At 46.2% G+C, this 15785-nt stretch overlaps 1 protein-coding gene across 1 annotated transcript; it reads left to right on the top strand.

The window, feature by feature from the left end:
- Window positions 1-1707: 1707 nt before the first annotated feature.
- On the top strand, window positions 1708-5397 carry LOC120642457 (probable serine incorporator). The gene is made up of 12 exons (XM_039918988.1): window positions 1708-1882; window positions 1981-2057; window positions 2414-2573; window positions 2960-2984; window positions 3147-3236; window positions 3351-3522; window positions 3735-3808; window positions 4005-4074; window positions 4151-4222; window positions 4577-4710; window positions 4901-4974; window positions 5140-5397. Exons 1-12 carry the CDS (start codon window positions 1708-1710, stop codon window positions 5220-5222), a joined length of 1206 nt encoding a protein of 401 aa, XP_039774922.1. The 3' UTR covers window positions 5223-5397.
- The last annotated feature ends 10388 nt before the right edge of the window (window positions 5398-15785 follow it).

Below are 15785 nucleotides of genomic sequence, written 5' to 3'. Positions count from 1 at the left end.
GGCATGCAGCCGGCCAGTCGGCTGAGTTATTAACCCTACCCTTGGTTTACCTTGACTTTGACTCGCTAGTGGGGTCCTCACGTCAGGTGGTTTTGCCTTCATGCCGTGCGCTCAGGCTTTTGTAAAAAAAAAAAAGATGCTACTGTAGCGCTGCGCCTCAGCTCCAAGCAATCACCCGATTTCCTTTGGCAATGCTCTCACGAAACGGTTCATACCGATTACCCAAAGCAACCAATGCAACCGGATTCTCATTCTACTGCAGAATCCAGAGGACATTCTCTCACTCCAGATCGTTTCTTCCACAGGCCGCAGCGAACAAAAAACCTCTGATCACAGCGGGACTTCTGTTTTGAGCTGATGAGCTGCGCAGTGCTGCTACAGTACAGTGCTTCGCTATGGCAGCAAGTTTGCCCAAAGACGAAACGGAAAAGGACAAGCAGATAGCTGCTTAACCGAGCTTCAAGAAGAGCAGAAAGCGAACCTAACCCCCGGTGTCATCTTGCGCCCGGTCATCGGAACGCCCCCACGTTTTAATCTCCAGAAGAGATTCAGAATCCTGTGATGACTTCCCCTGGAGCGCCTCGTCTTTCTCCTCACCAAACCCCACGAAACTTGCCCAAACGGTCACGGTCGAGCCAAGAACACGGCCCAGGTAGGGAGCGCCAGGTTTGGGTTTCGTCCGGGCAAGCGAACCTCGCCGCACGGGTTTTCTTCTCCGGCGAAGTCCGAATCGCACGGCAAGCGCTGCGTTCACTTCCCTTCCCTTCCATTCCTCCAAACTTTCCAAATTTTCCATCACATCAAAATCACATCGAAACATTAAATATAACAAATGACTCATACATGGAATACTAAATATAGATAAATAAAAAAACTAATTGCATAGTTTTGATGTACGTTACGAGACGAATCTTTTAAACCTAATTAGCTTATAATAGAATAATATTTACTACAAACAAATAAAAAATACTACAATATACTACAGTGTCCGATATGACTTTTTCTGTCCATTTTTCGCCCATCTAAACTCAGCCAACGACGGACGGGCGTGCGCCTCCGCCGCGAAACCGTGTGATTTCAATCGTGCAGAAAAACGCGCGTGCCCCCTCGCGTTTTTTTTTTTACAGCGCGCCGTTGCTCCCTCCGTCGTTGGGGCAGCTTTAAACGCGAGCGGCGCGCGCCCCAACGGTCGCCTGTGAACATACGCCGGCGCGCGTGAGAAGCTGAAGTCTCTGGCGGGCGGGGCCAGGCCGCCAGCGCGAGCTGGCTTCTACTAACCCGGCCCCACGGTCACCACGGGCACCGCGCCACGCGTCAGAAGATCCGTCGGTTCGTAGGATCGGACGGTCCAGGATGCTGGGAGCTGGGACCACCTGCCTCCGCCGCGCCCGGCTTTAAAGGCGCAAAGCGAACGACAAGGCAGGCAGCAGCGACACCGACCTGCAGCGGCAGCGCCCCCGCACCGTCACCGCCGTGGAGGAGCAGCGCGCCGCCCGTGAGCAGCTCCCGTCTCTCCCCACCTTCCCCTTCCGCGCCCGAATTTCTCGCGGCATTGCTGGGGTGACCAGCCGCCGACCACCCTTAGCAAGGGCGCCCCCGCTCGCTCCGCGCAGGAACCCCCGCGCCGAGCCGAGCGGGAGAGGAGGGGGCGCTCCACGCCTCCGCACGGGAGCATCGGCGACGCGAGGAGCGAGCGGCGGGGCGGAAATGACCGTGACCAAGGCAGGACGCGCGGAGCCGTGCGGGGGCGGCGGCGGGTGCGAGGCCCTGAGGCGGCAGTCCCTGCGGGCCCGGTACGCGTACGGGTTCGTCTTCTTCGCCACCAACCTGCTGGCCTGGTTCATCAGGGACTACGGGGCGAGGGCGCTCCGCGGCTTGCACCGTGAGTTTTTTTTTTCCTCCCTCCCTCTTCCGGAAATTCGGCTCTCGCGGGCTTGCAGCATGAAGCCGCATTCGTGTCGCTTGTTTTTTGATCTTCAGATGTGCCGGTCTGCGGGGCAGGGGACTCCAAGTGCTTCCAGTCCGGAGGAGTGCTTCGGGTGAGCTTGGGGTGCTTCGTATCCTTGATTTCAGAAGCAGGGAGCGCATTCGTTTCTCCTCATGCAACTGTACTGTATATATGAGGCATACAGCTATACTGTTGTCAAGTAATTATGTTTCATAGTCCTCAACCAAACTTGAGCCAGTTTTGAATGGGGTTTTCTGGATCAAGTTCCTAGTATGTTGTTCCAATTTGGAACTGGATGCTGAATTCTCCTGGAATAACCCGTCTAAAAGGCTAAAAGGGTAAGCGTGAATGTGTGATCAAGGATTCACAGTAATAGGCAGCCTGCATCTAGGACTACTACTAAACATTTGGCATCCGTGATGGTGTGCTATGTTCCTTTGGTTCACTTCCTTACATAATGTTCAGATATTTTTCTGGTTGATGTTTGCCACAACATTTGGAACTCGCAAACTCCATGAAGCTCGTAATTCATGGCATTCTGGATGCTGGATTCCGAAGTCTCTTGTGTATGTCCTGTCAATCGGCATCCCATTTATCATCCCTAACATCTTCATCCAACTTTATGGTAAGTTTAATTTCTCCCCACTTCATGATAATCCGTAATGTGATCAGGTCACAGAGTACGGCGCCAAATTTAGTTACTGCAGAGTGTAAGATATGATGGCATAAGTGAATGCGCAGGAATTATAGATTGCGAAATTGTTTTACTTCATAGCACCACATACTGAACTGGTACTTACAATGAATCATTTTCCCTAGTGGTGTACGGAAGTAAGCAATTAGGCAGGCTGAGGCCAATCACTTCACAGTTCCTTGCTTTGGGATGTTGAAATGATTATAAATAAAGATGAAAAATTCAATTTATTTCTAGTGGTAGAAGTATACTTCTCCACCAGTGTCAGCAGACTTTACTTTTAGCGTGCTGAAAAAACTATTCCATTTTGACTGCAGGTGAAATCGCACGACTGGGTGCTGGGTAATTTCAACGACCGTTCTTAATGTGCTGAAATTTCAAATGTTTCAATCTTTATTGGCATATTGCACAGTACTTTCCAAGTTTTTATTGTTAAACACTTAAACTATGGTCGTATTTGCAGGGTATAGTAAACATGTTACTTCTGTCTTATGATCCCTCCAGGATATTTCTGCTCCTGCAGCTCATAAGCATGCTCCACTTCATATCATGGTGCAATAAACGTTGGATGCCAGATCCTGGATCAAATCAATGGTAAGAAATTATTTAGTTGTTGGGCAACTTGTGGCGTCCCAGACCCCAGTTACTTCAGTCTTGAGGTCTGAAGTTATGGAACTTACTGTGACATTATCCTTGTGCCATTCTCAGTGGCTTGTTTGGGTTATTCCTGTCAACCATCTGCTACATCGCTTCATTTGCTGGAATTGGTGTGCTGTATTTTCTGTATGTCCCAAACTCCTCGTGTGTGTTCAACATCTTCACTATTACATGGACAGCAATCTTGGTGAAGATAATGATGGCGGTGTCATTGCACTCTAAGGTACGAGGATGCTAGCTTATGTCGAATTTGAAAACCAGTGGTTAGTTTTGGATGGGAATATCAAACTGCAATGCTGATAGTAGGCTAGTCTATTAGCACATCTGAGCACTTATGCCATCTAACAAGTAAAAGTACTCCGGTCTCTGTAAAACTTTTGACCTGCTTGATATGTAAGAGTTTTGTAATTTTAGCTTACTTTGTTTACTGATAAGGTTAACGAGGGTCTTCTGTCTTCTGGGATCATGAGTGCATATATTGTCTTCCTTTGTTGGTCTGCACTCCACAGGTACTACCCTTTTCCTTGGTAGCTTACATAACCTGGAAGTGTTGAGGGGTTTATAGTTTTGATATTCTACAAAAATGTTTCCATTTCCATATTGCAGAGTATTCTGGCTCATTTCTTTTCATTCACCGCTCTGCTTAACACAGCCTTCTATTGTTCAGTTTGCATGATGTTAATTTCATAGTATGTGCATGTGCAGTGAACCACAAACCGGGAAGTGCCACTCTCATATGAAAATTGCTAAGGATGGTGATTGGGCTACAATTGTTGTAAGTAAAGATCCTGAATCCTTCTGAATAATTATGCTATGGACATTACCTTTTTATTGAGTTGTGCTTTTTCTAGAGCTTCATTATCGCAATTTGTTCCATTGTGATGGCCACATTTTCTACTGGTATCGACACCAAATCTTTCCAAGTAAGTTTAGAACTCTCAATTTTTCTTTGATATGCACCATTTCAATTCTCTGGCATCACTGCATGGTAGTTAAGAAGGCCTGAACCGATATGCAAGTTATAATGTTTACCAATTTCAAAGTGATCAATTAATACTCAGTAGCCACACACATCTTGCCCTCTTTGGGAATACTACCAGCCAATGTACTTGAAAGTGTCAAAATGATCCTTTGATGATGCACATGTTTTTTCTCAGATCGTATGTCCTCCTGTCAATTCTCCTTTATATAGTGCATATTCTTTAATCAGTATGACAATCAGTAGTTTATTCAGAAGTGCCACCTTTGCTAACAGTAATAATAATGTTCATTTTCAGTTCCGGAATGATGAAGTACAATTGGAAGAGGACACTCCTTACAGCTATGAGATTTTCCACATTGTGTTTGCAATGGGAGCTATGTATTTTGCAATGTTGTTCATTAGCTGGGAGCTAAACCATCCCACAAGAAAGTAAGACATCCGACCATACCACGGATATTCCTTTGATTCCTAGTGGCAAGCATAGTTATTGATGGAATTATGCTAAAATTATATTCCTTGTCATCATTGGCACACAACATGATTCATTTGCTGCGTAATCCTTGTAAGAGCAGAAGTTGCATTCAGTAACATCCTCACACATCGTTCATTACATAATCAGGTGGAGCATAGATGTTGGATGGGCTAGCACATGGGTCAAGATCATCAATGAGTGGTTCGCAGCAAGCATATACAGTAAGTCACCTATTTCCAGTCGCCCGCCATTCTGTTAGTGTTCAGAACAATGTTCATTGTATGATTATATGGTGGCAGATGATTCTTTATTGAACTATTGCTAACGTTTGATGATTTTCAGAGACAACTAGCATGGTTCTAACATTGACGTCTGCACCTTTGCAGTTTGGAGGCTGATCTCCCCAATCGTATCGAGGAATCAATTTGTCAACGATGAAGGCTTCGTGCCACATAGGCCCACCGTATAGTCTTAATGATAGAGAACACGATTTTTGTAACTCACTAATTCTTTCCTGCTAAAAAGAATGTTCACATGCTTTATTCTTTAAATTTCTATACAGTTGTACGTCCGAACCATACCAAAAAAAGAATAGGAAATTCATGTGACTTTGTACGAAATGCGGTGCAAATCTGTGTTGGACATGACCGGCGTTTTTAAGCAACTTGTTTAGTTGTTTTTCTTCATCTTCAGGCTTTCTCTAGTGCTTGTTAAGTTTAAGGCTTTGTGCAAACATCATTCAGTATGACAGAAAACAATAAGCACGCTTTGTGCATTGGCGGTCAAGCCGGTCGACCACCTGAACCTCGGGGATCACCACGACCGTGGATGAGGAGTTCCGGCGTCCTACCAACCCTCCCTCCTCAGCCCGTCAGCCGCAGCGGCAGCGGCGTTCTCTCGCGGTGGTGCCCACGGCCCGCCGTACTATCCAGTGACTGTTCCCCTACTTCGTTCTGGCTTTCAAGCAAGGTTGGAGCTCCACTCCCTTCCATCAGCGTCAAGCTTTTCCTTGCTCCGCTCGACGTCGCCGTTGGAGCTTTTCTTGGCTTGGAGATGCAGGATTGCAGGGAGTTACACGGAGACATGTAGGAGGGAGATGCGGCGGTGGGAACGGAGAGGCGACAGCCTGCAGACAAGCCGAGTTCCACCGGCCGCAGCATGCCATTCCAGTCGCCTGCCATTCTGTTGATGTTCCATTTTCTCTGTCTCCTTGCATCCCAGCTTGGGCATAATTGTTACTGACTTACTGTAGTTCTGTCTGATAGAATGGCACTCTTGTCATAAGTTTTTTTTTTTTTTTGAGGGGTGCTCTTGTCATCAGTTGATCAGAGGCTCAGAGGCATAATGCCACTGGCCCACTGAGCTCGTTCCCAACGAATCCCCCTGTGAGGCCTCGTTCCCGGCCCAACCCATCCAAACCCCGCACGCTTCATTTTCATCACGGGATCGTGTGGAGAGGAGGTATGGGTTAGTGCATGGTTGGAGATAATTTTCAAGAAACTTCCTGTGGCGTTTGCTAACCCGAGGAGCTACCTTCACTTCCGATCGATTGCTTATTTTTCGGATATGATTGTTTGGTGGGAGATGACGTGTCTTGAATTATTTTTTGTTGAAGTTTGATGCTTTTCCTAGAATCCTAGTCAACACGCATGACCTAACACTGACGCCATACCTTTGCACGGTTTGGGGCTTTGGATGCTTACCTGTCGGGTCGTTTTTTGGAAGCAACCTGCCAGTGATTAGGAGGCAGGAGCTCATGCCACAGCAAGTCCTGAATACCTGATGACAGGGACTCGCGCTTCAGGTGGAGTACTAGTTGAAAAGCCATTTGCATAATTTGTATTGATTGCAAAATATATATATCCGCGCCGTTAACTTTGGACCTCCGTTCTATACGGGCTACGGCCCATGGGCTTAAATAGTCGGAAGGCTTTTTACTCTCGTTAGGCTGCCTTCTCATTTCGTCCTTTTTCTAAAGGTTCTCATTTTGTCGTTGGCTCGTTGCTAACACTACTACTACGACGACGACTACTACTACACACACTACTACACTAGTGCAAGTGCAAGAAAAAAAAACGAGAGCGGATGAGCAGAATCCATTCCCCTTGTATGAAGAAAAATTCGTGGCCACGTTCTCTCGCAAGGCATGCAGAATCAACACGTAGAAACGTCATCACGACTGCCGGCGGCCGTCACCTCGCCGCCGGGGGGCCGTCGTCGTACGTCGCCGGCCATTTGCCACCCGGGGGTGCAAACGCGTCACGCGCTCGTTCGCATCTCCCTCGTCTTCCCCACGCCGGTCGGTGTCGCCTCTGCCTCCCTCCGCGCTGTCCCATCTTTTCCCCTGGACCGCCAGTTTCCATCTTCCGTCGCCGTCGACCCCGATCCCGATCTTCCGCCGGATGCGACGTCCCGAGGGAGCTAGGGGGACGAGCGCGATGCGACGATCGATATCTCCCGTATCCGAGTCCGCACCGGATGCGTTGCTTTTGCGTGAACATTACCTCCTCCGCCGCCGGGCAAGCTCCTCCAGGGCGAGAAATCACGGCCCTGGTCGCCGTCGCGGAGAGAGGCGTGGGGTTGGGGCTGACGTGAAATGGCCTGGCGGATGCTTGAGCAGCCTTGAAGCAATCGGTAACATTTTCCATTAGGCTGGGCAAGCCGCGCCGTCTATGCTGAATATGGGATAAAAGGTTAACTTGCATGCTTCCACTGACATCAGAGTTGGGATTCACCGTGGAGACCGATCTCAATCTGCAGGCTCTGACTGACCAGGAAGTAGGAACTGGCTGTGGGTCGTTGCATGTAGCTGCCATGCCACCGCACCGGAACTTGTGTGAAAATTCAGGTGAGATTCAGTCCAGTATCATCCAAGGTGAGAAGTCTGATGCATCAGCAACACTAGATAAACTTGTGTGACAAAGCTTGCAGACCAAACTTCCATTCTGTCTGTCTGCTAGCGGCCGGTTAGACGTTTTCAACATTTCAACCAGTACGTGCAAATGAAAGCAGCGGATCATTTGGCAATTTGCTAGCTATAGCCCCTTGTACCTGACACTGACACCTTCACTGCAACCACTGAATTCTGTCACCAGCTCAATAATTCACTAGGGAATCAGAGTACCCCGTGATATCCCATTCCCATGCCCCGCTCAAAACTGTATTCATTCTTCAGTTTCAGTAGACCACTTGTCCACTTCCCCTGAGACACTGTACTGCCTTCTCCTGATCTCCTCTCGCTCACGATGATTCGGCACTGCTGCTGAATGAATCCGCGGGAAGCCGTGACCAATTCAATAACTGCTTCACCGGACATGGCATTTGAATTTCGGATGCACTCGGGCGGTGTTTAGTTTATCGCGATCGGTTGAACCACCACGTTAAGCTGACCGTGTTATGCCTTTCTTTTTTTCAGAGATCTGGACTGTCCTCGCCTGCAGGAACAGCCGCACATGCCGTGTGAAGACTTCAAGAATCAAGGCTTCGGGCAGAGTGTTGCTCAGTTTCTACTCCATGATGTGTGCAGCTCCAGACTGGATGATGTCTGAAGCAGAATAATGAGAGGACTGATCTCCAATTGACCTGTTCCTTTTGACATTTTCAGTATTTTACCCAGCCATTCGAGTGCCGCCAAACTGTGCTAAGTTGACAGGCCCGGCTATCTGATAAACTTCTAAGTTCTAACGAGTAACGACTGTCTTATTCTAATATGGGCAGGTGAATCAGCAGATGAGCACTAGAATACATGCGGGCAAATGACTAACTCCTGTCTCCTGGTGATTTGCACAAAGACAAAAGAGGTGTCATGATTTGTCATCTTTGGTAGTCCATTTTTTTTATTTCTAGGTACAATCATATATCCAATCTAATCTGCATTTTATTAGTTATACCTTGATTGTACCTTCTTACACGTTATGATCTCTCAGCCGGGTATATCATCACTCTAGAATAATTCTATGTTGTTAGATCTAGCAACTTCTGCAGGCTTGGCATGTGCAGTACCAGTGCAGGCAGTGGCGGAGGACCATGGTGGCCGGGTATGGCGCCTGCCATACCTTGTTTTTTTCCGTGGTAGTCCACTGCTGTAAATTTCAGTTCACTTCTACACTTATACTATGACGCACAACATGTTGCGAGTTTTATTATTTGAGAATCAATTGACTCCGCCACACCTCAATTTTTGTCCGTCCTCCGCCACTGAGTGCAGGACCAGACATGAGTGTGAGTTTATTACAGATGTCACCTGGATATCATGGATTTTCTGAAAGCACTGCAAGTGGCAGCAACACAAAGTAGCGGCACAGCGTGTCCCGTCTGAAATGCCACCACTTCCACAATTGCCAAAGATCGCCATTTCCATCCCCCAACTACAACAACAAAAAAGTTGAGTATCATCAGAGGCCAATACACTGACATTTGACAAGATTCACTAAAGAAAATGGCCATGACAAGATAGCACACGCCTTCTCCTTCCGCTGCTGCCGGCTGGCACTTGTTTTATGCCGATCCATTCGACTAAAGATGTCGAGGAAGACAGGGTTGCTGTCTTGCCTGATCCATGGATCGCAAGCTAGCTCCAACCACTGTCCTGATGCTTGGTTACTAAATCAAGAAGGAAAGCCTTTTGATTTGCCATGTTGTTATGAATTTTTTTTATTATTCAACAGTGCTTTGGATGACCGCTCGTTTTCATGAGGATAATCATGCTTATCAGTGTCTTTTTAATATAAAACACAGAGCAGTGTTACTAGTATTGCTCTATGTGGAATTTCTTTGGAGTACTATCTTCCACTGGTCATGCACGCGAGAACCTATGGTTTTCCTAACGTTCACAGTGAAGCTCAAGAAAATGGTAGAAAGTTAAAGGCATGGCTACTCGAAGCCTGGCGGTCCAATCATTTGATTAGGATGCACATGTATGGTGGGATCATGCAATGGTGGTAGGTAAGAGGCTAAGAAAGATGCTACGATCTTTTAGACGAGAGAAAAAAAAATATTACTCCCTCCGTTTCAAATTATAAGACATCCTAAGAATCTTGGAGAGTCAAAGCAATCTCAAATTTGACCAAGATTATAGAGAAAAATATAAAGATTTATGATATCAAATTGATGTACTATATGAAAATATAACTAATAAAGAATCTAATGGTACTTAATTTATATAATAAATATTATTATTCTATTATATAAATTTGGTCAAATATAAAAAACTTTGACTCTCCAAGATTGTTGGAATATCTTATAATTTGGAACGGAGGGAGTAGTAGACAGAAGAAAAAACTATTACTATTCCAACTTTTTGGAAGTAGTATCTATGACTTTGGGAGGAGATCGAGAGGAGCAAAATAGTCAAGATAAAAGGAAAAATGCTTTTTCAGTCAATGCAAAAGATACCAACCGTGAACAATCCAACGGGTCATATGAGTATGACTCGAAACCAGATAGGTAGGATCCCTCACCAGTGTCCTTGCCAATTAATCAAATCCCAGAACAATAGTGTTTAGCTAGTGCCAAAGATTTGTTGTCATGGAGTTTCAATATATTTGATAGGGCCGGGGTTGTACAGCGTTTGGTGTCTGTGCTTTTATTCAGAAAAAAATTAGCTCTGCGAAATCACTTTTTTCAAGGGAGGTGCTTAGTCATGGATGCATATTGAAGTTTTCTCCCTTGAACGAAGTTGTTATCCACTCATTTCCTGTGTATTATTTGTGAGATACTCCATATTGAGTCACGCAATCCACGGCCCCACATATCGAAAAGCTATTTGGTGACACAGAGAAGAAAGGAGTAATTCAATATATTATGCCAACATAAGTATCCAATTTTTAAATCAAAATTGATCAATCGGAACTGGTGTACTATGCAATTCGCGGGTCGCGTAACATCTTCCGCTGGATGTCAAGACATTTCTGTCATGTCAAGACATTTTTTTGCTGGATGGTTTAGGCATAGTAGCCCTTTTTGATTGTTGGCTAAGCTACGCAAATCATTCGCAACTTTCCATGCATGCGTGTCACCCATATCCAGTTGTGCTACTTTAAGACCAACGGTATAATAATGTCCACTCTGATCCGTAATGTTACTTAAGCTTTAGTAAGAGTCACCATTTTGGTTGTCGCAATATTTTGACATTGTGTGCTACCTAAATGATACATGGAAGGAGTTTAAGTGGCTGTAACATCTTATTTAGGGTCCATCTGGCACAGCTCCAAGATCTAAGCAGGATGCAGGACGATCGGATAACATATATATTTTTCTAATATGCTAACAAAAATACTCAACCAACAAATGTCTAATGCAACCACAGCTCTAGCTCTAGGAATTTCTGGAGCTACGATTGGCCAGCTCCAAGAATTCTTAGAACTAGCTAAAGGGCCCTTATCTTTGCTACTTTCTTACTACTCCCTACATCTCATGAAGAGTGTAATTATAGTTTTTTTTCAGATATGTTAGTGATGGCATGAAAAGACTATCATATCCTCATTTGTTTGCCATGTACGGTTAGTTTTGCAAGCAAATTAAACTCGAACACTTAATTAGGTAGGTAATTGACATCCAACCTTTAGAATTGCACTCTTTGTGGGATTTTTACAAATATTAAATTGCACTTTTCATAAGACGGAGGGAGTACATACTAACTTTTCCGCAACTTATTACCCTTTTGATAAATATATTGTGAAATGGAGAAAACAATAAATCTGTATATATCAATAAAGACTCAATATCTATTCAAATAGTAGGTTTGTATTTTAACCATTGTCGCTCTTCATTTCAGAGACATCTCAATTGTAGCAAAAGCAATTAAAACTTGTCATTGGAAGCTAAGGGGGCATAGCTTACTGGTAATGCTTTTGCTCTAGTGTTGTTTATTATTAGAACCATATTCGTTCTCTTCGTACTATAGTACTGTACAAAGCGAGTATTCTGTAGAAAGGAACGAGTGATGTGCCGCTCGCTTACAGACAAATACGCTTTGGATTACGTTTGCCGACCTTATATAATTTTTGCACGGGATGGGTCTCACCTTTTCGTTCAAGACATCGCTTTTGAGTGTGACTGCCACTACCACTACATCTGAGTGCGATCTGTCCCGCGCGTGGAGTTCTGCGTTTCTGCAGTACACGTAGATGGTTCTTGACATTTCAATCAGTCCAAAAGAACACCCCCACTAGTGGGCCATATGTGTCAGCCGTGTGTAGCAATATTCTTGGCTAGAATATTGGACCAAAATCACACGTTTTCTTCAAGGGCATAGTGAATTTGTATGAAAATGCTACAAACATGACTTTTTTTTAAAAAAAACACAGTTTGGGATAGCACGTTAAACTTAATCTTGAGCACTGACAAACTTGAGAAATTAAAACAAGCATGTATATATACAAAGGTGATAACGCATACTTTTTGTCACCAAACAGTATCTCTATTCACAAAAGGTACGTAGCATACATGATGCTAGTTGCTACTTGCTGACCAATGTACTGTCAGGATAAGACAGGTAAACAAAGCATTCACAAGATCTGCGCTAAAGGGGTTTTGATTGTCATACACACTACTTTAAGAAAAGAAAAATCTGAAGCGCTACAGTAGTGTGTCACACAATCAACGGGACCTCTCTATAAAAGGGAGGCAGTTTGTGGCAATACCACTAATACCACTAGCAAGCTAGGGTTCCAATCTGCATATGAGCGGGACAGCTCGGTCCAGCCAAACAAATTGAATAAGATAACTCACACGTTGGTCATTACTACGTGGTCTTTCAGACCAAGCTTTCAGAGACAGTAGCATGTTGAGAAGATACTAATGATATATGTTTGGATAGACATTGGGTATGAGAAAAGGATATGAAGTGGAAAATATATATGGACTCCCACTGTTCTATGGGGTTATTGGGTTACGTAGACTTTTTACGTTTATTTGTTTGGTAATGATTGGATAAGATTTATGATAGATAGAATTTTCTGTAACCCAAATGCCCTTTTCAAATCGAATACTAGCTTCTTCAGTTCCAAATTTTGGTTTTGTCATAAGTCAATTTATCTAACTTTGATCAAATTTATAGAAAAAGCAACAATATGCATGTACAATATCACATTGGATTTATTGGACCCACCATGAATTATATCTTGATAGTGCATTTATTTGGAATTGTGGATGCTATTACTTTTTCTGTAATCTTTCGTCCAAATTAAATATGTTTACCCTTTTTTGAAATGGCATAATCCGTAAACAAGTTTACTTAGGGTGTGTTTAGTTGGTGAAAAGGTTTGGATTTTGGTACTGTAGCACATTTTGTTGTTACTTGGCAAATAATATCCAATTATGAACTAATTAGACTTAAAAGATTCATCTCGTGCATTTAATGCTCCATGCATGTGTCCGAAGATTCGATATGACATATATTGTAGAATTTTTTTTGGAAACTAAACAAGGCCTTAGAACGAAGGGAATATAATCCATAAGTGTGCATGTTTATGTTGACTTATTTGGTACTTTTTTTTTTGTCAAACACCATATGGTTCCCAATTTCCCATGGTCTTCGACTCTTCGTTATCCCAGCGTCCACCCATGAAACACTGGCACGCCTTGATCCATCCGCTGCGTCCTCTAGTGGGCACGCACCAACAAAAGCTCGAGAAAAATTCGACCGTCCCATCGCATCCCCTAAACACCGGGATCAAATCAAATCAAATCTACGCGGTACGTCCATCTCCATGATCGAGAGTCAGTTTCGTCCCAAACTAACTCCGCAACTACCGAGCCCGAGTAAGTGCCGGAGTGCGCGCCAATCAACCCGCCCACCGCACGCGCACGACGGCGGCCGAAGTCCCTCCCGCCGTCGCGCTCGCCGTCGCCGGCCGCCACGTACGTAACCCCCCACCGCCGCCGGAGCCCGGAGACCCAGGCACCCAGCCCCGCCCGCCGCGCGCGCTAGCTTAGCTGCCTGCAAGTCCGCAACTATCACGTGCCAATTAGGATTTCGGAGAGCGGGCGCGCGATCCGTCGGCCGACGCAGCGGCCGGCCTGGCAGTGGCACGGCATCTCCCGCTCTCCCACGCGCGCGGAAAGGCTAGCGCGCGAAGTGGCGCGTGCGCGTGTGCTCGCCCGCTGCCGCTGCCGCCGCCGTGCGTGAGTGCGCGGGCAACATGGCGAGGACGAGCTCCTCCCCTCCTCGGTGCTGGGCGCGCGTGCCCGTGAGGTTGCTTTCGTCCGCGCTGGTGGCCAACCCTCCCGGCCTCCCCTCGTCCGCGCGTCGATCGGAGGCCACCACTACGTGCCGGGATCGGGATGCGATCGGATCGGATCGCCTCCGCTCTGCGCCCGCCCGTGCCGTCGCTCGCCGGGCCGTCGCCGTCGCCGTCCCCGACAACCGACAAGCTACGACTATAGGCCTGTGAACTGTGATGTAGCCGGCCAGCCTCGGCTCACATGCCGTGTTTGATCGCCGAGGAAAACTGACTGGCTAGCTGGTTGGTTGGTTGGTTAGTTTCTGCCGGCCGTCTCGCGTCTCGCCAGAGGTTGCCGCCGACCGGTACTAGTGGAGATTCAACAGATGCTACTGGCCTACTGGGGAGGATCACAGAGCCAGGGCCGCCCCCCGGGCGATGCAATGAACTTCGCTTCCACGCATCCTAACCTAGAACGGCCAAGAGATTCATGATGCAGCTCCTGCCCCTTGCCATTTCTTTTTCTTTCAGAATTATTCAGAGGTTTTCCGGCCAAGTGATCGATCGATTAGTTGCTTATTAAAAGGGGGGCTCGGATACACATCCCATCACAAAACCCTCCCTCTCTTCAATCAATCAGCAATAAACTAGATTTCGTACCGTACTTGCATCATTCAGCAGCTAGTAAGGACCAGCCTGCTCAACACTGCTCCAGTCCATAGTCGCCTTTCTTCTAGAAAAAAAGCACCTCGATCCATTCGCCATCGCCACTTGCGCCTCTAGGCCACATGCGACACATGATGCCGCCGCTGTTGTCGTCACTTCAGGAAATCTACGCACGATCGGTCTGACATAACACTACACTGAATCGATCCTACCATGCTACCGCTACTAGTAACCCTAACTAAGCTCAGCCTGTGATTGTGCTTCCGGCAACAACCAAATCCTCTCTTTAAACCTCATATAAGACCATCGACGCCATGCGCATCAAGCTTTCCGAGAAAAAAAACGTGCAATTCACTTATACTTCAACAGCTTCATCCAACACCCGGTCATCTAGTCATCTCGAGGGCGAGCCGGCCATAGTCACCGTTCCATTAGCATGCTTGCCAAAAAGAGCGGCCGGATAGGATCAAGACGGATCCTCGCTAGGGCGATGGAATATTGCGCGATAAAGAGTGGGGGAAAGCGCCCAAAAGCTAGTGCCATGTAGGCTGGTCTCAACTACACACCTAGGAAAAGGAAAGGTAAAGGCGGGGCAAGGCACGCCGCATGCACACGTCGTCATCAGTCGGTGCTGTGTGTGCGTAGGAGATCCCGGCCGCCCCCGGCCGGCCTCTCGTTGCTCGTGAACTGCTTTCTTGCTGCACGTAAGCGCCTCCGTGGCCACTTGTTTTAGCATCGATAATAAGATGATGGATGCGTCGAGGAGCGCCGGTCTTGGTTAGTACGTGAGATTATTGCTTTACTTCCACTCCTCTTCTTTATCTCCGTTTTCGATGACCATCATGATTGGGTTACGAGGAGTGCAAGCTGATTATACATGTGCTCTTTTTCGGAGGGAGAAGAAAGAGGCTTATCCAAGTAAAAAAGTTTTACAATGTTCATCTCGATCAAAAGTAGCAGGAAGAGTTAGGTTTGGGCGTGCAAAAGGATTGGCAGCGACGAATAGGACTAGCAACAGTTAAAGGATTAGATCGATGATAAAGATAGCCTAGCTAGCAGAGCTATGCCCAAAATTGTGCGGCTAGATTTTGAAAACGTAATCGCATCTGCTACTATTACCTTGAATTCCAAAATTTTAGCCATTTCAGACTATAGTCCCCGTCCCCCCCCCCCCCCCCACCCCCCAAAAAAAACTTGAAACA

This window comes from Panicum virgatum, chromosome 7K (genome assembly GCF_016808335.1).
Source record: "Panicum virgatum strain AP13 chromosome 7K, P.virgatum_v5, whole genome shotgun sequence".
Taxonomy (NCBI): Eukaryota; Viridiplantae; Streptophyta; class Magnoliopsida; order Poales; family Poaceae; genus Panicum; species Panicum virgatum.
The sequence above is the reverse complement of the archived record's forward strand: the minus strand, read 5'-3'. Positions and strand labels throughout refer to the sequence as shown.